The 24,123-nt window shown below is 35.8% G+C and overlaps 1 protein-coding gene across 1 annotated transcript in view; it reads right to left on the bottom strand.

The window, feature by feature from the left end:
- The window catches only part of SEMA3C (semaphorin 3C), a 198,173-nt gene that overhangs the window by 19,425 nt on the left and 154,625 nt on the right, over window positions 1-24,123 (bottom strand). Inside the window, exons 13-14 of the mRNA XM_066239185.1 lie at window positions 5,600-5,688; window positions 2,254-2,295 (exon numbers count right to left, since the gene is read on the bottom strand). Coding sequence (XP_066095282.1) covers window positions 2,254-2,295; window positions 5,600-5,688 — 131 coding nt within the window. The remainder of the gene's footprint in view (window positions 1-2,253; window positions 2,296-5,599; window positions 5,689-24,123) is intronic.

Here is a 24,123-nt window from a genome sequence, read left to right as displayed (position 1 = left end):
ATGTTTATCATATGTAAAAATGCTTGTAAAAAATAAAGCAATGGGAACATCATTGGTCCAGCAGGCTATGGAGGCATACTTATGAGATTCAAATCCTGGCTCACCAAAAAATATCCTGAGTAACCTTTCTGAATCTCAGCTTCCTCTTTGATAAAACTGGGATAACAGAGCATCTACCATATAGAGTTTTTGTAAGAACTAAGTGCAAGAGCTAAGTCCACATAAAATGCTTCGAATAGTTTCTGACACCCAAGAGCTCAGTGAAAGTTAAATAACAGTAGTCGATGAGCAAACTGTCAATTAAATATCAATTAATAAATTTTCAAGTCTAATAAATCACTTGAATCACATTTCACTCTGTGTCTAAGATAAAATAATTATTCAGATTAACTTTTCAGAAATTGGGCTGATAAATATTGATCTTCAGGATCCTTGGCTGAGACATCAAACCATAAAAAAACAACTGCATGTTTTGACAATAATCATTTCCATGGAAACAATTAAAAGGGTGTTTATTGGGTAATAAATAATATAATAAATACATCAGTTCTACTTAAAAACTTCGAGAAAACTGGTTTATTTGAGAAAAGAATACAGATAGTTTCATTCTAGAAATGGTATTTTTTACTAATACAACTATTTCCTGCTATATAGAATGCAAGAATAAATTAGAGAATAAAGTAGCATAAAATGGACAATAAAATAGTTTGAGCACTAGGGAAGGTACTGAAGTCATTAAATATACACATTTATTATATATGTGTGTGTATATATAACCATTGGCAAACTAGTTTTTTTTGCATTTGGCCAGTAGGCAGCTGGCCAAATGAATTCCCCCAAATATCAAGTAATTACCCTGCTCTCTATCTAACTGATTTAATGAAACATAATGTTGAAGATATATAATAATCAGTTTTTCTGTGTGTATGTGTGTGTTGTATATTGCAATTTTAATGGAATAAACCTGCAAGTTCACAAGTTGAATTACAAGTTGAAACCTGTAATTGTATAGTCTACTACTACTATGCCATACAAATGGCTTTGTGTGCATTTTGAATTTTACTGTAAGCTTTCTCTTTCCATTAAACTGCGGTATACAAAGGACTTCCCTACTGCTGACTTCAAAGACAGTTCTGACTAGGGATCAGCTCCCTGAGAGGACACTGGGAAATGACGAATGGCTCCTTGTTACTTGGGAAAATGTTTGTTATGCACCATGCAAACATTTTTACAGATGAGCTCTTTAATTTTGTTCCTAAAATTGGGCAAATGAAAAATAGTACAAGACTGACTGTGGATTACTTGTTCATCTGTAAGAGACCAAATATGGTGAAGAAAACGAAAGTTATGTCATCAGTTGTACTAACACATAAAACCTTTATTCTCTATTCCAAGAAAAATAAGTCTTAGGCTCTCAACAGCAGTTACCAAAGACCCACTTTATTTTAGGCAATTTATATAAATTAATTCTTGAGAAAAGCATTGCCTTGCAAAGAGAGAAACTTAGTGTAATGAAGTTAAATGATTCGTGTAGTTTATCGTCAGGTTGGTATTCAAATGCATGCATCCATTCCTGATTATAGTACTCTGGCCCTTAGAAGCTTTGTTTGGGGTACCTCTGGGCGATGGATAGGTGCATATTTTGCACATAGGAAGACAGAAAGTGGACTTTTCCGCCCTGGGACCCTTGTGTATTCACATGTGCAGGCATGAAGATGAAATATGCCTGATCATCATAGTCTAACGTTTTGTCCCCAAATCCTGAATGTGGATTTGGCTTAGATATGAAACATTTATATTGTTTTAAATAAATGTATAACCCTTAAAATAGCATTTCCTTAGAAATAAGCATAAAAACGTGCACTGCACATTTGAAATGTGTGATGGCAGCAGGAACTCAAAGGCGGACTGGTTACTCCTTCCGAGCCCCTGAGGATGTTTGTGATGTTACAGTAGCCAAATCTGTGCTGAATCCTTCCTTCAGAAAGTTTATTTTTATTCTGGTTGGCTTCACACACAGTAATATTTGACAATATAGGATATATAAAATGTTGAAATATCTTGCTGTACATATATATGTATGTTCTGCCTAGTAGCTAGTGAATTCTATATCAATACTAAAGGTGATTTTGTGCTATCCTGTAAACAGAATTATTTAGCTAATACAAAAATTAATTGTTTAGAAATTATATATCTTCTTATAGTAGTAAAATTTTTTACAAGCAAAGAAGATAAAAATGGGTTTGATTTTACCTTTTTAGATGAAATTTTCATTGTTGTTATAGGACCACGATTCTGAAAAATTAGAAAACCATTATGTTAGTTGCTCAAATAATCATTAAATAGGATTTTGCATTTAAATTTTTTCTCTTTTTGTTGAAATTCAAGAAATCATCCTTTTTCTCTAAATGCATATATATTTTCAAAATCTAACAATACTTGTCTATAATACATTTTCTCTGTTGGGACTAAGGATGGATTTGTTACACAAATATATGCCTCAGCTAAAAAATAAAGGCTGCAATTATAACACATATATCAATATAACCACTAGAAAAAATAAAAATTTGAGAGAATTGAAAAAAGTGTATCTTAGGCTATTGTATCCAATGAATAATTTAGGATTAAATTTGTGTACTTGTGTGGGGGCTACAGAATGGCACCCCCCCTATTCCACAACCCAGCACTCTGCATGAGACACTGTGGGCCCCCTTGCTGAACAACGTACACTGCTTTAGAAAGATGTATTAGCCTAAAGCATTCTTATTAGTTTTTTTTGTTGTTGAATGTGAAGTAATATTGTTAGGGGATCTTCTTTTAATAAATATAAATTAGTGAAAAAATCTGAGAATTTTTTGAAATAGTAATTCTTTTTGAAAGTCATTCTATTCATAACTTTACTTCTTAATTATTATTAGTTTTTAAAGATTAAAAATTAGACTTGTGATAACCTGATGAAGCAAACTCTCAAAATCAACTGTGCTCGCAATGATTTTACTTTCTGGAGTTGTGGGTTCTTACATTTAAAAGATAAAATGGTGGCATCTCTAAACACTCTATTGCAACTTTTTGATCATTGCTTAGCACCATACACACATACGAAAGACAGCATTGCAACTTATATCTATGCAGGCAACTTCAAATAATTATACCTCCAATTCAAGTTAAATTTAATGATGCTGGACATATTTTCTGAACAGAGGATTAAAATAATAGATTGGGGTTCTGAACAAAGTGCCTGGTTTTTAAAAGTTATATTGAATTTTCTGCAGTATATCAGTGTGACACTTAACTAAGAAATTTTTCCAAGTTAAATGCATTATTTCCTGACATGCCCATCACAGTATATCATACACACCTAATTATTTTTACCTCACCTCAGAAAATGTGACACAAACACCATGCTGAAGACAGTAACTGTATTTGGGAGCCGTATCTCTCAATTGAGCCATATCAATCACTGGCACACGCATCCGTAAGAAAGCTCACTTTTTTAGTCTTTCTCTTGGGCTGATGTCTCCCACATGCATTTTGACTGACTCTATTTTTCCACTGAGAGTTTATTCTTTGTGATAATACCAGCATAACTCATATAACAGACCATAAGTAGTTAGCACATGATCAGAACTCACGTTTCTTTAAGACCTTTCCATACATATATGTTTGAGTTTATGTCAAACTCACTTAATTAACATTTCTTGATAATCAAAAAAAAAGAAAGAAAAAAGATATTTAAGCACTAAAAATGAAGTGCTGCAATATGACATTTTTTTGCCATCTTCAAGGGAAGCTCAGAATAAGGTACTTTATATTATTTTGGCTAACCAAGTTGCCTCTACTGAACTGAATGAGAAATATATACATTCTATAAATAATGTGATTCTACTTAATCTAGAAAAGTCAATTTTTTTACAAAGCAGGGTATAGAAAAGGCACTGAATGCCTTTAACATTAACATTTAATGAGCACAATTTTAAGCACTAGTCACAAAATATTTACAATGAAGTGCATCTACCATTAAAAATGCTAAATTTAATAGCCTTGGGAAATTTGCCAGAGTTCCTCAACATTTTATATTTATTTGATTCCTTTTTAAAAAAAATAATCCTTCACATTTAAAATGTATTAACATATTCTAACAGCACTGAATCTTGGTTACTTATATTCTTATAAATTCAGTATTTTTGGTGATGTGGTAATGTATATTAATAAGTCAATAACTTCTGAGTCCACTACACTAAGCAAAGCAACTCACTGGACTAGCAGTACTCTGCTCCTGAGTTCTGAAATGCTGTTTTCACACGGTTATAGGCTGACTCTACTCTTGGTGTCTGTGGGATGATGTTTTTTGATTGGGTTAGCTGAAATAGTAGACTGGAGTAGGATTGATTCCAAGTCAAAGTTTTTCATCCTAGCCTGACCAGGCAGTGGCCCAGTAGATAGAGCATAAAACTGAGACACAGAGGACCCAGGTTTGAAACCCCAAGGTCTCTGGCTTGAGCGCGGGCTCATCTGGCTTATGCGTGGGCTCACCAGCTTGAGTGTGGGGTCACTGGCTTGAGAGTGGGATCATAGACATGACCCCATGGTCACTGCCTTGAGCCCAAAGGTCACTGGCTTGAGCCCAAAAGTTGCTGGCTTGAGCCCAAGATTGCTGGCTTGAGCCCAAGGTCGCTGGCTTGAGCAAGGGGTCACTCACTCTATCTGTCCTTCTCTCTGTGTCTCTCTCTCTCCGTCTCTGTTACACACACAAACACACACACACACAAAAACATTTTTTCCTTTTCACAGCAACTCTATCTGTGTTTTTCCTCATCATTTCAAATACTGATTAAAGGGACCAGTTGAACTACAATGACCTTTACCTTAAGGAGAGAAGGATGTGCAGGACCCCAAGGATCTGCCCTACAGGCTCACAGATACACAGAGAACAGGTTGCCACTCTGTCTGACCAGGTCAGGTTGTATAAGACAAAACTGCCCTTTGTGTGTCATTTTTGGTTGTGTTTTCTTTTTAATTTTTTTCAATGCCAAATTCAAGTACAGAAAGAATAATACAGTGAAATCTCAAGTCAGAGAGAACATAACATTTTGAGTGATAAAGAGACAACATTTGTTTTACTTAATTAGGGTAGCATTTGAATTGAGCGCAATAAAAAAAGAGAAAACAAAGCAGTTTTTCTTGAAATTCCTGGCTGAAACGTATGAGAAAGTTTATCTAACAATCAATAATGTGAAAGCATTTGGGTTTTAGTGGTTTGTGAAGCACATGATAAAAGCCTTTTCATGGTAAATCTTCTAGACCTTGACCACAAGAACTCGTTTTTTAAAAATAATGGGAGCAAAATTCTTAAAGTTATGATGATAGCTGGAAAAAAAAAACTATGTTTTTATATTAGGATACTTTTAAATGCATAAAAATACTTCAGAAAAATGTTTCCTATTTCTCATTTTATCTAGTGTTTTCTACCTTCAAAACTTGTAATATTATTTATTTGATATTTTAGAAAATACCATTGTCCTCCAAAGTGCCCGTAAGGTTAAAGAATTCCATTCATTCATCATGCATTATCAAAGACTAATAGAAGAGATGGTCAAACCTTAAAAACTTCCAACTCCTCCAGAATGAGCTCGCCACTGGCAGAACTATTAGTGGGAAGAACAACCACCTTCTGCACAGTACCCCGATCTGAGTCAAAGAAAGAAATAGAAATGTTACAATACTTTTTTTAAAGGAAAAAGACACTTAGACAGACATAAGATTGCTGGCTGAGAGATTAAAATATTATTCTTATGACACATAAATATTTTATAAGCATATAATTATACTACCCTATAAATCATATATATTTTAGGTTTAAAAAGATTTAGTAATTAATGATTAAAATTTTTTTAGTGATTTAATAAAGTAACAATACATTTACTTCAAAATGTTTCTAATAAAATAATTGAGATGTATCATAAAGATAAAATCATTACTCTTTTTAATGAGCATGTACTTGTAAATTTATAATTAGGAAAAGTAACTTATTACAGATACTGAAACATATTTTAAATTCTTTTGACAAATGTTAATGAAAAGAATTAATTTGAACTGAGTAGTACAGGACCTTACAACTAGGAATCATTTAGTGATGAACATGACAAATCTCAAATCTCACATCTCAAATTGTTCTCTTTTCCATAGGCAAGAGCGCCTCTGTCATAAAAGATGCCATTTCACATTATCTTCTATTTTGTGACCTACTTGAAAGATTCAAAATAATTCTCAATAAAAAGTAAACTCTACTTTAAAAGATTACCAACTAAAAAATAAAAACCAACTAATAATAAAAGTGTATACAGAAAACAAAATTTAGAGATTTTTTTCAGAACAGTCCTTGAATCTTGTGAGGATACAAAGTACCTGATCTTAGAAATTTCAAACTATTAAAAATAAATAATAATCCCAAAGTTTTACAGGCTGTAAATGTATTTAAAGATTTTATTTTATTTATTTTTTGTTTCACTGATTAGCTTCCTTAAAATCAGCCATGGTAACAATATGCACTACTTTCTTGGAAGATAAGCAATGAAAGTATATATTGGAAGTGAAAAAAAGACTTGAGGATGCTGCACAGAGATGTCACAATTGAAAACTGATGAATGTGGTTGAAGGTGTTCCCTAATTCCTATTAACAGTTCATCACAAAGAGCAGTGGAAACTGCTCTGGGGGAATAGAACACAGAATAAAACCAACCAGAAAATGAAATCCTTGAAATTACACCAGATAGGGCAGCAGTGTGTGTATGTGTGCGTGTGTTTTTATCTTTGTTTTCGGTCATGTTATCAGAAAGGTCGTATGTTTTTGAAGAAGAAGTCACAACAGAGTTTTATGGTTCCCTGCTGCAGCTTGTGAGGCAGGCTCCCTGCCATTCCACATGACAGAGTGACCTTTCTTGAGTAGAGACTGGGCAGAAACTATGTTTAACCACAGTCCCAAATAAAACTACATGAAAGGAAATCTTGATTACAGGAGTTCCCAAAGATAAAACCATCAACTCTGAAAATGATTAAGTATTCTCAAATGAGACAACTGGCTCCTTTTTACCCAATGTGCTAACTTACTATGAGAGCACAATTTTACCTAAATCATTTCTTCTGAGAAAACTCACAACAAACATACTGTTTTGTGCCATTTATATAATATTACAAAGAGAGCTGCTATAAAAATGTTCTGATAAAAAAATAATGCAAAACTTGCTTTTTTCTCATTTTGCAATAAAAGCCAGAACACCACTTTTTATTGCTTGTCTTCCTATTTTATTTTTTGTTTTGCTAGTAATGATGAATCAATTGCCACTTTATTTTAAGATCATTAAAGGGGAAGATATATTTAAAACTCTTGCAAAAATGTAAGTAAATGTAGGTATTGGTAACAATACTGAAAATGAAGTTTAAATGAAATCATGGAAACACAAGACAAGACCCAATAAATGTTTATTGAATCTGACTACCTGAGTGGCTCTGTGATAAAAATGTATCGTTTAAATTTGACTTCTAAGAAAATAAATATCCATTTTAATTTTTTACTTTTTTATGTTTAGACTGTATTGGTACTTATGAGCTAGCATTTCTGCAGAGACCATCATTACATTGATTCAACTTTCATCTGTGTGTCACAAATGAACATATTTGTTCTTACTATAATTGTACATATTAAAATATTTTTATGCACAAGTTAGAAGAGTCATTCAAATGTGAAGAAAACAGGTTTAAATCCCTGTGGTATTGTTAATCATCACTATTCAAAGTGGTTAATTGTAGGAGATAGGCTGTAAACTGACAAAGTCCTTACAGTCTAGGACTTGGCCTAAGATTAAGCTCTTCCCCACACTCTTTTTATACCTTAGATATGTGACTTCATATTAGAAACTTCCTTGTTTTACAAATGGCTTTTGTTCTCTGCACTATGTAATACTATGTAATACAACGGGCGGGGTTCCCCTCTGTTCTTGTACGCCCTCAGCCCACAGGAGGCCTCCCCATCCCATCCTATTTCTCTCTGTATTTCCTAACCTCACACTGTTCCAACTCGAGACCTGCACAATATACGAGTCGCTCTGGTTTGCGGCAGTTAATCTAGGTTTTATGAAACATTTAACTTATATAGTTTGGGGGCCTTCTTTAAGTAAAATAATACAAAAATATAAAAGCAGTGTTGTATGAGTCTTTTTGAACAAGTACAAATGAAGAACTCTAAAGCTATGGTAAACCCACCTGTGATAATTAGCCCTATTTTCTAAAAAAGATTCTATAGAACTGGACAATGATATATTCATTAAATAAAAGAAGTTCTAATTAACCAATATCTGCAATACTTATTACTACATTTTTATCATTCAAAATCACTCCTTCACATGTCAGTACAAGGTTGAAAAATTCTTCAGTTGAATACAAACAGTACCTGTTTCACTTACTCATTGGTCTTTCCTCTGCAGCTACCAAGAATATAATCTCTTTTTCACATGCCTCCAAGTTTATCTTTATATCTTCAATACTCTTTCTCAGCATAATCACTCCCTGCAGGCATACTTTATTCTAATTAAAATCCAAATTATATCACCTGTCTTTCTCTAGACACCTTGCTGTTTGGCATTATCCCATCTAAAGAGTGGCTGGTGTTCAGAACTACATACAGTTTTTCACGATGATGCCACATCTCACTAGGACTGGAATATTTAAAAGACAGCAATAGTTGTAGGAGTTGATCAGCAACTTAGGTGACTGCACAGGATCTCTAAGACTTGCAGCCTCAGAAACAAACACCCCAATTCTAATGGACAGCATTTACCGGGCTGCACTCTGATGTCTTCATAGTTCTGCTCCTGTAACAAACTGACCAATTAATTCCTACAACCTCTAGATTCTCAGGAGACAGATTTAATTTGGTCTAACTTAATCATGACTAAAAAACATCAGAAACCAATACTTAGTTGACAGTTCAGCTGTCAAATTCAGCATCATTTCAATCAGCTGCGGCTTTGGGAAGAGTCACTACATATGGACTCACCCATGGCTCCTCCCCAAGCAGCCCATGTTAATGGGATGGTTTCCTTCACAGTGCAGTCTTGGTGGACACATCATTTTCTTTTCAAAACATGCTCATAAATCCTTCACCTTCCTAAATGGAAATGCTTTGAGATCTTCTTGGGCTATGTCATTCACTACTAAGTAATAATTGGCTTGGATGGTCTTCCATTCATTTTCATTCATCGATTCAACAAGAAATGATTGAACATCTTCATTGTGCCAGGCACTATATTAAGTATGTATGCAGAGAAACAAGCATAACTCTTGAGAGTTCACAGTTTAGAATTTATGGTTTTTTGAGCAGCAGGTGTGTTCCCATTAAAATGTTATTCATTGAAAAATATGCATTTTAGAATGTTCACAAAACTCCCAATTATGTTTATCTATGTAAAGTCATGTCTGTGTTTAGTTTGATGATGATATTGTAGCTATCATATCCTTCCTTCTGAGGGTAGTGAGAATGGCATTCTGTGAATTTACTAACAACATAAATAATTTTTATTGCTCTGAAGATTTGAGATATTGTTTTTATTTCCTTGGGAAAGAAACCATACCTACAGTACAGTGCAGTGAAGCAGATGATCTTCCTTTGTTCCTTCAGCCTCAGTTTGCTTGTGTGTACAATGTACACAATAATTACACCTTCTGTCATGGATATCTGTAAGTAAGGCGTACCTGATCACCTCCCCTCCTTTTGATATCAACAGTAGGAGACATTCTGGAAACAACCCCTTTCTTGTTTTCAGTCTGCATGGTTAAGGAATGGTCAAACTCTGTCCCAGCTCCAGGGAGACACACACGATCAGGCTGGTCCCAAAGGGCATTCCTTTGCCCCTGAGATTCAGAGGGAGTGAGCCAGGAAACAAGTCAGGGCCCCGCCCACCCTGAGAATTCCAGAGGTGGAAACTCTTCCTCCCTGAGATCAGGGCTGCTAGAGACTCGTAAATCTGGAGTGTTGGAGCCATTGTTGTTGCAATATGCTGAAGATTTATGTTGTGAGTACATTCAAGGAATGCCATTCTCACTACCCCCAGAAGAAAGGCATTAGATAACTACATCAGCATCTTCAAATTAAAGAGTACAGAGATAGCTTTATGTAGACATAAGTAATTGGGAGCTTTATTGACATTCTAAAATGTGTATTTTTCAATGACTAACATTTTAATGGGAACACACATACATTCCTGACATCATGTTAGCTCAAATTCAGCTATGTCTGAGGATGCCTCTTGCATTTCCCAGGTGAACACCAAAAACACATTTTTTAACTAGTTTAAGTAAGGTGTATGGTCACTTTCGGTTTTAAGAGTTCTGATTAATAAAAAGTACATAAATAATACATGGGAATTGCTTAGCTTGATGTCTGGTAGTCTGGTACATAGTATGTATTCAATAAGTGTATATTATTTTTTATTTGTGGCTCAGCCATTTACTAAACTTTTGACATCATTTGAGTCACTATTTTTTTCTTAACCCAAATTTTCTTATCTATAAGGTATAGATAATAGGCACACCATGAATATATTAAAGCACTGCTATGTGAATCAAGCAAGATAAATCTTGTGTTTTGGGTAATGTAAACCTATACACAAAGAACACAGTAGGCTTATGAACCCACATTAGTGATTTTAATTATCTCATTTCACTAAATTTTTTTTAATATATATTTCAAAGACATTTTTATTATGTTTTTAGTTCCTTAGTTTATTTATCTTATTTTTATTAATTTTAATGCAGTCACATTGATAAATCAGGATACATATATTCTGAGAAAACATCTCTAGATTATTTTGACATTTGATTATGTTGCATAACCCTCACCCAAAGTCCAATTGTCTTCCATCACCTTCTATCTGATTTTCTTTGTACAACTTCCCTCTCTCCACCCCCTCTCTCTCCTTCCTCGCCCCCTCACCACTCCCCCACCCAACCCCCCATTACCTTCACATTCTTGTCCATGTCTCTGAGTTTCATTTTTATGTCCCATCTATGTATGGGTTCATATAGTTCTTAGTTTTTTCTGATTTACTTATTTCACTCTGTATAATGTTATCAAGGTCCATCCATGTTGTTGTAAATGATTCGATGTCATCATTTCTTATGGCTGAGTAGTATTCCATAGTATATATGTACCAAAGCTTTTTAATCCACTCGTCCTCTGACAGACACTTGGGCTGTTTCCAGATCTTCGCTATTGTGAACAATGCTGCCATAAATATGGGGGTGCATTTCTCCTTCTGGAAAAGTTCTATGGTGTTCTTAGGGTATATTCCTCAAAGTGGGATAGCTAGGTCAAAAGGCAGTTCGATTTTCAATTTTTTGAGGAATCTCCATACTGTTTTCCACAGTGGCTGCACCAGTCTGCATTCCCACCAGCAGTGCAGGAGGGTTCCCTTTTCTCTACATCCTCGCCAGCACTTATTCTGTGTTGTTTTGTTGATGAGCACCATTCTGACTGGTATGAGGTGATATCCCATTGTGGTTTTAATTTGCATCTCTCTAATGATTAGTGATGTTGAGCATTTTTTCATATGCCTATAGGCCATCTGTATGTCCTCTGTGGAAAAGTGTCTATTCATTTCTTTTGCCCATTTTTTCATTGGATTGTTTGTCTTCCTGGTGATGAGATTTACAAGTACTTTATAAATTTTGGTTATTAACCCCTTATCACACGTACTGTCAAATATATTCTCCCATTGTGTAGTTTGTCTTCTTATTCGGTTCTTACTGTCCTCAGCTGTGCAAAAGCTTTTTAGTTTGATATAGTCTCATTTGTTTATCCTGTCTTTTATTTTTAACTTTATTTATTTATTCATTTTAGAGAGGAGAGAGAGAGAGAAAGAGAGAGAGAGAGAGAGAGAGAAGGGAGGAGCAGAAAGCATCAACTCCCATATGTGCCTTGACCAGGCAAGGCCAGAGTTTTGAACCAGCGACCTAAGCATTTTAGGTTGAAGCTTTATCAACTGCGCCACCACAGGTCAGGCTGTTTATCCTGTCTTTTATTTCACTTGTCTGTGGAGACAAATCAGCAAATATATCGCTGCGAGAGATGTTGGAGAGCTTACTGCCTATGTTTTCTTCTAAGATGTTTATGATTTCATGGCTTACATTTAAGTCTTTTAACCATTTTGAGTTTATTTTTGTGAATGGTGTAAGCTGGTGGTCTAGTTTCATTTTTTTGCAGGTAGCTGTCCAATTTTCCCAATACCATTTATTAAAGAGGCTGTCTTTACTCCATTGTATGCCCTTACCTCTTTGTCAAATATCAGTTGTCCATAGGTCTGTGGGTTTATTTCTGGGTTCTCTGTTTTGTTCCATTGATCTATATGCCTGTTCTTATGCCAGTACCAGGCTGTTTTGAGTACAATGGCTTTGTAGTATAACTTGATATCAGGAAGTGTAATATATCCCACTTTATTCTTCCTTTTTAAGATTGCTGAGGCTATTTGTGTTCTCTTTTGGTTCCTTTAGGGTGAAAGGTTCTGAAGATATCTATTAAACAAATTGATCTAGTGTGTCCTTTAAGTCTGCTGTTTCTTTGTTAATTTTCTTTCTTGAGGATCAATCTAGTGATATTAGTGGGATATTAAAATCCCCTATTATTATACTATTGCTGTTGATCTCATCCTTTATATCCATCAAAGTCTGCTTTATATATTTAGGTGCTCTTATATTAGATGTGTAGATATTTATAATAGTTATATCTTCCTGTTGGATTGCTCTCTTTATCATTATGTAGTGGCCTTCTTTATCTCTTACTATATTCTTTGTTTTAAAGTCCATTTTTTCTATATAAGTATTGCTACCCCAGCTTTTTTTTCATTTCCATTTGCATGAAATGTTTTTTTCCATTCTTTTACGTTCAGTCTTTGTGCATCTTTTGTTTTAAGGTGTGTCTCTTGAAGACAGCATATGTGCATGTCCTGTTTTCTTATCCATGCAGCTATGCTATGTCTTTTAATTGGATCATTTAATCCATTTACATTTAAGGTTATTATTGATATGTAGTTGTTTATTGCCATTTTATTCTTTAAAGCTGTATTCCACTTTTGCTATATTATTTTCCCACTTTGATCTGTTTACAGCTGGCCCCTTAACATTTCCTGCAGCATTGGTTTGGTTGTAATGAATTCCTTGAGTTTTTTTTTTTTTTTTTTGTCTGGGAAGCTTTTTATTTCTCCTTCAATTTTAAATGATAGCCTTGCTGGATAAAGTAGTCTTGGTTGTAGGTCCTTGTTCTCCATTACTTTGAATATTTCTTGCCACTCCCTTCTGGCCTCAAGTGTTTCTGTTGAGAAGTCTGATGTCATCCTTATGGGGGCTCCTTTGTAGGTGATAGCCCTTTTTTTCTCTAGCAGCTTTTAATATTTTATCTTTATCACTTAGCTTTGGAATTTTAATTAAGATGTGTCTTTGTGTAGGTTTCTTTGGGTTTCTCATTAATGCAGTTCTCTGTGCTTTTTGAACTTCTGAGAGTTTCTCCTGCATTTAGGGGAGTTTTCAGCTATGATATGATTGAACCAAGTCTCTATCCCTTGTTCTTTCTTTTCTTCTTCAGGAACCCCTATGATGCGGGTGTTATTTCTCTTCATGTTGTCACAGAGCTCTATAAGAGTTTTCTCAGACTCTTTTCTTTTTTCTTCTCTGCTTTCATTCCAGTTGTCCTCCAACTCGCTGATTCGATCTTCAGCTCCATCCATCCTGTTTTTAATTTCTTCCATTGTGGTCTTCATTTCTGATATTGTATTTGTCATTTCTACTGCTTCTCTTTCAATATTTCAATATCCTTTTTTTATACTTGCTATTTCTTTATTTCAGTGTTTGCAATGACCATCCATTGTTCTAAGATCCCTAAACATTCTTACAATCATTATTTTGAACTCAGCATCCAGAAATTTGGTTATTTCCATATCACTCAGTTCATTTCCTGGATGTTTCTCTTGTGGTTTCATTTGGATCGCACTTCTCTGTCTTCTCATTATATCTATGTGTTGGGTGTATTGTGAGTCTAGGCTTGGTGTTGTCTGCCTCCAGTTTTCAACTGTGTTATTTCTAGGTCTTCTTGGGTTGGCATCAGCTATTATTTGTAATCCACTTTAGGATTTGGGCCGCTTTGAAGTCTTGATTTGTTTGTTTCCTTAACAGGTGATAGTCTTGTTTACTGATCTCTGCAGGGGGCTTATTTGAAACTGTATCAAAAAAAAAAAAAAAGAAACTGTATCCAGGAATGCGCTGGGTGTAACCTGAGACTCTGAAGGCCTCTTCCACCAACTAATCTCTCTGGGGGCAGTGTTTTTCCTCAGCTTCAGTAGGGAGAGGTATATCTCAGATCTCCATGGAGACCTGAGTTACTGCCCCTCCTCCCCACTTCTTGTTTTCAGCTGTGTCTTGTTGCGCTGATTGGAGCTGGAGAGATTTCTGGAGATCTGTGCCCTGGAAGCACTTTGACTTTTGTTTTGTGGAAGGATCAGCCCCTCCCCCAACTATGGCCGACTCCAGCACTGGATGAGTCAGCTTCTCAGGTTGTATCCTGCATTCCTCTGCCCCTCACCGTCTGTCTCTCTCTCTCCCCTTTCTTTTTGGAAAACAAGCTGGCCCTTTCAACACACCTCCTTCTGTTCCTGTAAGTAGGAGAGATTCAGGTGCTCCCTACCAGGTTTGTTGTGGCATCTTCTTTGTTCCTTGGTTTTTGAGAGCTGTTCTTGTAGTCCAGATTTGGTTTTTCACACTGATTGTTCATAAATTATTTTGTACTCCAGTTCTGTGGTGTGAGCTAGGAGTCTGTGCATCTGCTACTCCGATGCCATCTTCAGGTCTCTCTGTTTTACTAAATTTTTAAAGAAAATTCCCCAAACCAGCTACTTTAGTGTTTTATAAATTTTATGCCATCTAAATTTTTTTCTTTTTAATACACAGAGCATAGCAATAATATCCTTAAACCTTTCTCATGTCTCCAGACAAGAGAACAGCTTGTATTTTAGCACAGCAAGTGGTAGGTCTCTCAAACAAGTGGTCAAACACAGCTCATTAACCAGAGGGTCATTCGAATAGTCATTTGTATATCTAATCTGCTGAGTTTCATTTAAACTATAGTCCTCGGGGGGTTTCCCGAGAAATTGCTCTGCCAAGCTGTCTGCTCATCACTGGGCTTTTGGCTGCCTAGGGGTTGGGGGTAGGGAACACTGTCTCCTTAATCTATAAAAATATTCTCAGTAGGGCCAGTTTTATGTGTGTAAAATCTGTTCAGTCACTCAAATTCTTATGATCGTAAAGATCCATACTTGTTTTGATGCTTTGCTATTATCTTCTTGAAATTCTTAATAATTTTAAAAAAGGGACCCTGAATTTTCATTTTGCACCAAACACTGCAAATTATGCAGCCAATCTGATTCTAGGTACTGGTAATAGCAATTTTGCCAGCTGAGATGTGGCCTTATTCAATTTAGTAGAGACCAACATACAAATACCAAAATCATATACTCAACTCTTTTCTCCTTCTCTATTTCTACAACAGTGTCAATCTAACTAGCCCTATACATGACTTCAGGGGCAAATTACTGCTGGAAAATTAGCTCTTGTTTATCATTTAAAATTAGTATTGTAAAAGATAAAACCACAATGTTTGTTAAATGACAGCTCTTCTTTTTTTATAATTTTCTAAACCAACTTGATTATTCAAATAAAGAAGCATTTTAAAGCCAGAAAAGACTGTTTAACAAAAGAGAGAGAAAGAGAGAGAAAGAAAGGAGGAGAGAGGGAGATGACAAGTATCAACTTTATAGATAAATGAAATGAAAACTTTATAAATAAATGAAAGAAAAATTACTAAACATCTAACATTGTTAGTTTCTATAATCAGACTTTTCTGATTGGCTGCCTTATTTCATGTTAGATAAATTATATATTCATAATAGATTTCTTTTTGTTAGGTACCCAAACTGATGCTTCATTCTTTTAATAGTACTTTTAAATTTGAAAAGAAAATTGAATCTGAGTTTATAAAATCTTGAATGACTGGTGGTGGCACAGTGGATAGAGCATCCACCTGGGACACTGAGGTCTCAGGTTTAAAACTCTGAGGTTGCCAGCTTGAGTGCAGGCTCATCTGGCTTGAGATCAAGTTCACCAGTTTGAGTGCAGAGTTTGGCTTAAACCCACAGGTTACTGGGTTGAAGCCCAAGGTCACTGGTTTGAGCCTATGGTCACTGGCTTGAGCAAGGGGTCACTGGCTCAGCTAAAGTCTCCTGGTCAAAATCATGTATGAGAAGCAACCAATGAACAATTAAGTGACACAATTATGAGTTGATGCTTCTCATCTCTCTTTCTCTCTTCCTCACTTTCTCATTAAATAAAATCTTTATTAGTAGTTTAGTGAATATACTTTCAAAAAGTGGCAATTTTATTCATAAATGCCCCCTTGTTACAAACAATATATATAAAGTATTTTTAAACTAGATCAGGTAGCATAATTTCTTATACTTAGCAGAGCTTTTCATACTCGATAGATAATTTAAATGCTGTAATGAGGACACTCTCAGCTTCAGCTCTTGTGGCAGTTAGAGTACCAATTGGTCATCAAATGGCATCTCAAATGATGTCTCTATTTGAGGCAGGCCATTGGAAAAGCGGTATTAACAGATCAGCATCTCCTACAGTGTGTTGAGGTTAAAAAGTTTGTAAGGTCAAATAAATTTGGATAGGACTGGATTAGCCTAAAGTGAGCACATTTCTTTACTGCAGAATCTTTCAGAATGATTAAAATATTTTTCCGCATCATGAGGAAAACATAGTATTCACTGACTTTGTAATAAAATTAATTTCATGTGATTCCTAAGTACTACTATCCATGTTCTTTTAGAGACCATGTTGTATTAAACAAATAATTCCTCAAAGTGTTACATTTGGACTACCTCATCAAAATTACCAAGGGAGTTTATTAAAAATTTAGATTTGGTGTCCATGTCAGACCAGAAATACAGTTTTTGGAAGTGTTAATTTTAAATAAGCTTGACAGAAGATATTTGAGAATCACAGAAGATGAACAATATAATTTTAACCTATTTCATTCCTTGGCAATTGTCTGTCAATAACAGAAGCTACTAAATTAACTTTTTATATATATTCTGATTTTTAATTTTATTTCTGCCTGAATTCAACTAAAATAACGTATTCTACTAATACGTAAAGTTAATGACTAATTGTAATGTACTAAAATATGCTAGGATTGTCCCCAAACTAAATTATAATTAAAAGTTTCAGATATTTTGAAAATCATAGTATATAAATAACTAATAAAAGTACAAAAATACCCACTGTACAAACATTAAAATAATGATACAGTTGGCACAGATCTAAGGAAATAGGTGTTTTAAAACACATTTGGTGAAAATGTAATCAGAAAAATCTTTCTGGTGAAAAATATGGCAGCTGGCCATGATGGAATAACTGATACCCAAACAGACTTTCTGCAGTAAACAGCTATAAAACTAGATAAACTATCTGATGTAATTATTTTTAGGTAATGAATAATAGACACTGCAAGACTAAAACAAGGGAATCTCACATGGAAATCTTCATGATCACCTAACTATAGTATTTGCTTGGAATAATTTCCCAACAAAGATGCAGAGATCCGATTTTCAGGTAGTGCATAGGGGTCTGACTGTGATGAGGAAGATATGAGAATTTGGAGCAGCAAAAACAAATGACTTCTGGGGCAGCCCAGAAAGTGGGTTCCAAAGCTCATGTAGGAATACCCTGTGAGTCTGTAGTTGATTCCTAGCCTGTTTCAGTGGTGGGATTCAACCAGTTAGCATGGGTTTAGCAGAACTGACACCTAATTTTTTGTTGAGTTCTGTGAACAGGTTGTTAAAATGGCACTTGTAATCAGGGTTCTCTAAGATGGGCAGCCGCCCAATGTGGAAATCACAAATTTACATTCTTTACTCTTTTATAATGTTCATCTGTTCAACTGTATATTCTAAATGCCTGTAGTAATGTTCATTCTGTCCATAGGTGAAAAGAATTGCAAGTGAGGATGCCAATCAAGAAGCAATATGGAAGTATTTTAAATAGCAGGTTTATTGTGTTTTTGTCAGATATTATTTAATAATTTTTCAATATTTTAAAACTCCTATAATCTAGTTTTCGTGTACCTCTTTTATTGTTCTTAAGAATTAAATGTATGAAATAATAAACTACCTTATGGTATATCATTTTTTATACTTAAAACAGTCATAGGGCATAGAACTGGTTGTTAAATTATTTGAATCCCACACTGGCCTGTATACTTGCAGGATGAGACCACTCAAGGCTTAACAGATTGTAGCTGATGTAGGGAGAATGGAATCGATGTGTTGAAGTTCAGCAGTTCTGAGGAGAGCAATGCTGGGTGAAGGTAGAGCTCTTGCCCCAACACAGTGGACAGATCTCATTAACACCTTGTCAAAACTCCTGGTATCCAGCTGACACAGGAAAGGCTGAGCCTGGAAGAGTGAGTGCCACATTCTAGAGTAAGACTTCCCCTTACAAAACCTGAAACCAAGACCTGATAAGATACACAAGGGGAAAAGTTTGGAAGTTGAATAAATTAGGGTGACTTCTTGCGCACAAGAATTTTAATGGAGAATAAAACAAATTCTAAGTGATCAACTAATAACTGACTGCCTGCAATAACAGGAATTAATCCTTATCAGGGAAGATAACAGAATATACATCTAAGGTATTATCTACAGTATTCAATATTCAGTAAGAATAGAAATTATTATACATGGAGAGAATGAGCAGGGGACATGTATGGTCAATAGTCAAGAAGAAAAAGAAGTCAAGATTATCCAGATACCGGGTTTAGCAAATAACAACTTAAAGTAGCTATTATAATTATTATTATGTTCAAAAAGTTAAAAGGAAATTCTTAAAATGAAAGGAAGATAAGATTATAATGAATAAACAGATATAAAAACTCAGCAAATAAATAAAAAAACTATAAAAAGTCAAATGGGTATTTTAAAACTAAAGTACAAAACCAATATTAAATATTAACTCCATAGACTTGATAGTAGAGACTGGATGAAGAAAAAGTCAGTGAACTTGAAGCAAAAAAAATAGAAGTTACTCAGCTGCAAAAGCAAAGAGAAAAGCCAACCCTGGCCGGTTGGCTCAGTGGTAGAGCATCAGCCTGGCGTGCAGGAGTCCCGGGTTCGATTCCCGGCCAGGGCACACAGGAGAAGCATCCATCTGCTTCTCTACCCCTCCCCCTCTCCTTCCTCTCTGTTTCTTTCTTCCCCTCCTGCGCTCCATTGGAGCAAAGTTGGCCCGGGCGCTGAGGATGGCTCTATGGCCTCTGCCTCAGGTGCTAGAATGGCTCTAGATGCAACAGAGCAGCGCCCCAGATGGGCAGAGCATCGCCCCCTGGTGGGCATGCCGGGTGGATCCCAGTTGGGTGCATGTGGGAGTCTGTCTGACTGCCTCCCTGTTTCCAACTTCAGAAAAATACAAAAAAAAAAAAAAAAAAAAGCAAAGAGAAAAAGATTAAAGTGAAATGTCTTTTGGACATGTGAGACATTATCAAATGGTCTAATACATGTGTAATTAGATCTATGAAAGGAGAATAGGGAGATATTGGTTAAGAAAAAAAATATGAATGTCCTGGCTGGTTTGTTCAGTGGTAGAGCATGGGTCTGGCGTATGGATGTCCTGGGTTCGATTTGCAGTCAGGGCAGACAGGAAAAGTGACCATCAGCTTCTCCACCCTTCCTCCTCTCTCTTCTCTCTATCTCCCTCATCTCTGTCATCTCTCTCTTCTTCTCCTGCAGCCATGCCTCAGTTGGAGCAAGCTGGCCCTGGGCACTGAGGATGACTCCATAGCCTCTGTCTCTGGTGCTAAATAGCTTGGTTGCTGAGCAATGCAGCAATGACCCCAGATGGGCAGAGCATTGCCTCATAGGGGGTTTGCTGAGTGTATCCCAGTCCACGCACATGGAGGAGTCTGTCTCTCTGCCTCCCCGCTTCTCACTTAAGGAAAAAAAAATATGAAGAAATAATGGCTAAAACCTTCCCAAATTTGATGAAAAGTTTCATGTCATGAGAACAATAAATATAATTAGTGTTGACTCTACTAGAAACAATGGCAACCAGAAGATAATGAAATAACATTTTTTAAATGATAAAAAAAAGTCCACAATTCTATATCCAGGGAAAATATTATTTAAAAAATGAAAATGAAATCAAATATTTTTTTAGAGAAAGAATGGGAAAGTTTCTGCCTACAGACCTCCTAAATTGGAAGAAGTGCTAAAGAACATCTTTTAGTCTGAAGAGAAATAATATAAAATGGAAACTCAGATTTATAGTAAGAATAAAGAGAACCAGACATGACCCTCTTTCTGTCAGAGTCGATGAGTTTGCAGATATGTTTTGGAACTGCTGCAGCCAGTTGCAAACACAAGAAAGGTTGACAGAAGAACAAAGCGGATCCCTGCTCCCTGCTAAGGAGGACAAAGCCAAAAACTCCAAAGAAGGAAACTGGGGCCTTGTCAAACATCTAAATCCACGCTTCAAGTGCTATTTTCGTTTATGTGAACTAATAAATCTCTAAGGAAAAGTAAACAAACAAACAATGGCATTTCTGAGAATCTTAAGTGGCAGTAAAATAAAATAGCCCCCACCAAAATAACCCAACAGAGCTAAGTGTAATATTTTACAGAATGAAAAAAAACACCCAGTATTTATAGTGTAATCCCTCTATATAAGTAAGGGATTATACTCTATTATTAAATTCAGGCCCATTATCTTTTAAGTTCAATTCTAAATTTCAAAAGATTTTTTTTTTAATTTGTTGGAAGGTAAAAGCTGTCCTGACTTGAACTAATTTGACTACAAAACCTAACCTGCACTTACTTGAGGCTACTTCTGGGCTTTATTTATTACTCTTGGTTTGAAGATTTCTGTGTCACTGCAGAAATAGCACTGTGTACTTCATGGGGTGTGGCTCCCAATTTTTCAAGCCATCTTACCTAACATGTGCACACATTATCTTTTCATTTTCAAATACCTCTGAATCCCAAAACACATTTGATTTCAAATAAGAGAATATAAACAAGTATTGCTTTTACTTAAATTTTCTTTTTTAATCTATTTTCTGTAATTTTTCAAAAAGTGTATTTAATTTAAACAATAAAAATAATTTAAGAGATATAACTAAGCAAAGCTATAGACAGAAATTATGTTGTTGTTAAAATTAACTTGATAAAGTAGAAAGTAAATACTCAATGCAGATCTATTAATACGACCCTAACAATTCAGAACACTGCTCCTGAGTCTACCTTACAGCAGTTGTATTAGTAGGAATACAACTCACCAGTGCTGTTCCCCACATGCTGACCACTGGGTGTGCATGTAACTGCACTCTGATGGCTCTTCCTCTGCAGTTAGCTCTCAAGAGCAGATATCTAGCCTGACTAGGTGGTGGCGCAGTGGTCAGAGCATCGAAGTGGGATATGGAGGACCTAGGTATGAAACCCTAAGGTCACCAGCTTGAGTGCAGGTTCAGCTGGATTGAGCAAGTCTCACCAGCTTGAGCCCAATGTCACTGGCTTGAGCAAGGGGTCACTTGGTCTGCAGAAGGCCCACGGTCAAGGCACATATGAGAAAGCAATCAATGAACAACTAAGGTGCTGCAATGAAGAATTGATGTTTCTCATCTCTCCCCCTTCTTGTCTGTCTGTCCCTATCTGTTCCTCTCTCTGTCTCTCTGTCTCTGTCACACACACACAAAAAGAGTAGATATTTATTGTTCATTAACAGCCCAGTTGATGGCAGTTCCTAATAAAAAAAAATGGCACCTCTAATAAAAAAAAATACACCTCCTCTTCTAAACTGGCATAGTGTCACCTATTTTCATTTTATCCATCTGGTTTTACACTTGCAAATGGTGTAAACTTGAACAAACCTGCTTTCTGTAATCACTTTATTTGTCTATAAAATGTGGATATAGCAGTTGTCTTACATACTTGACAAGGCTGTTTAAGATCAAAGGAGAGAGTGTATTTGAACCTTCCTTGTAAACTTTACAGTCAGTATAACTAAGTTTACTTTCCATGGTCTGAAATTACCCCTCCTTAATTCCACTCTTTGCCTGTTGCAAATTATTCACTATTTTATATATCAGTGCTGAACCTTGATCTATAATTTTCAAAAGAAAGAAATGACTCCCATACATTACCAGCAGATTCATCTATGATCTGACATTAAAATTTTTTCCTGTTTTTCTTATTATAATGAACTCAAATTTAGGTTATAGTATAAAATAATTATGCACATGTTATTCTTTGCATGTTTCCTTCCACAAGAAAATTAGTTCCATGAAAGAGACATTTGTATGTTATATTCACTGTTTATGTCTTGCATAAAATAGCATGAGGATTCTTAATAGAAATTTAAAAATACTTATGAATGCATACATAAACTTATATGTTAATATTTAAAGATATGTATGATTAGTTTTAATAAATATCCATCTTCTGTTTTCATCTTCTGTTTAGATACATGTGGATATGTAATTTCTAAATGTTTATCAATTTCTATCTATTCAGGACATTCAGGGTTTTAAACACATCATCTTTTTTAATCTTTAATAATAGTCTGACCTGTTTAGGAGTTGAGGAAAGAAGATTAAAGAGTGCGAGGAGGCCTTGTCCATGCCTTTGGATAGCAGCCTACTTCTGAAGGCAAAGCTTGTCATGCTGGAGAACTTTGATGGGATCATTGACAAAGGCAAATGTCAGAAATGTTGGATATCTGTTGTCATTAGGTGTCTGATAGGTCCCTTTCAGTGAGATAGGAGAATGTCTTTTAGTTGATATCTTTTCAAAAAAAACCCCAAAACAACAAAACCCAAAAACAGTATCTAAAGTCTATCTCCTGGGAGCTTGCTATAAAACTTTTATTTTTAAAAAAAATATGGTGAAAGAGGACCTGAAGATGGCAGTGGAGTAGGCAGATGCACAGACTCCCAGCTCACACCACAGAACTGGATTACAAAATAATTTATGAACAATCAGCATGAAAAACCAAATCTGGACTACAAGAACAGCTCTCAAAAATCAAGAAGCAAAGAAGAAGCCACAATAAACCTGGTAGGGAGCACCTGAATCTCTCCTGCTTACAGGAACAGAGGGGGGAGGGGGAGGCTGAGAACCCAGAAGTGATCTCACTCCACGAAAAAGAGCAGTAAATACTGCTCACAGCCACTAGCCTGGCGACCAGGGAACAAGGTGTGTTGAAAGAGCCAGCTTGTCTTCCAAAAAGAAATGGGAGAGAGAGAGAGACAGACAGCGAGGGGCAGAGGAATGCAGGGGGCGACCTGAAAACCTGACTCATCCAGTACTGAAGGTGGCCATAGCTGGAGGAGGGGCTAATCCTTCCACAAAACAAAAGTCAAAGTGCTTCCAGGGCACAGATCTCCAGAAATCTCTCCAGCTCCAATCAGCGCAACAAGACACAGCTGAAAACAAGAAGTGGGGAGGAGAGGCAGTAACTCAGGTCTCCATGGAGATCTGAGATACACCACCCCCTACTGAAGCTGAAAAAGAAACCTGCCTCCAGAGAGATTAACTGGCAGAAGAGGACTGAAGAGTCTCAGGTTATACCCACCGCATTCCTGGATAGAGTTTCAAATAAGCCCCCTGCAGAGATTAGCAAACAAGACAATCACCTGTTAAAAAAACAAACAAATCAAGACTTCAAAGCAGCCCAAATCCTAAAGTGGATTACAAATAATAGCTGATGCCAACCCAAGAAGACCTAGAAATAACACAATTGAAAACTGGAGGCAGACAACACCAAGCCTAGACTCACAATAAACCCAACACATAGATATAATGAGAAGACAGAGAAGTGCGATCCAAATGAAACCACAAGAGAAACATCCAGGAAATGAATCGAGTGATATGGAAATAACCAAATTTCTGGATGCCGAGTTCAAAATAATGATTGTAAGAATGTTTAGGGATCTTAGAACAATGGATGTCACTGCAAACACTGAAATAAAGA

This window comes from Saccopteryx bilineata, chromosome 7 (genome assembly GCF_036850765.1).
Source record: "Saccopteryx bilineata isolate mSacBil1 chromosome 7, mSacBil1_pri_phased_curated, whole genome shotgun sequence".
NCBI lineage: Eukaryota > Metazoa > Chordata > Mammalia > Chiroptera > Emballonuridae > Saccopteryx > Saccopteryx bilineata.
The sequence above is the reverse complement of the archived record's forward strand: the minus strand, read 5'-3'. Positions and strand labels throughout refer to the sequence as shown.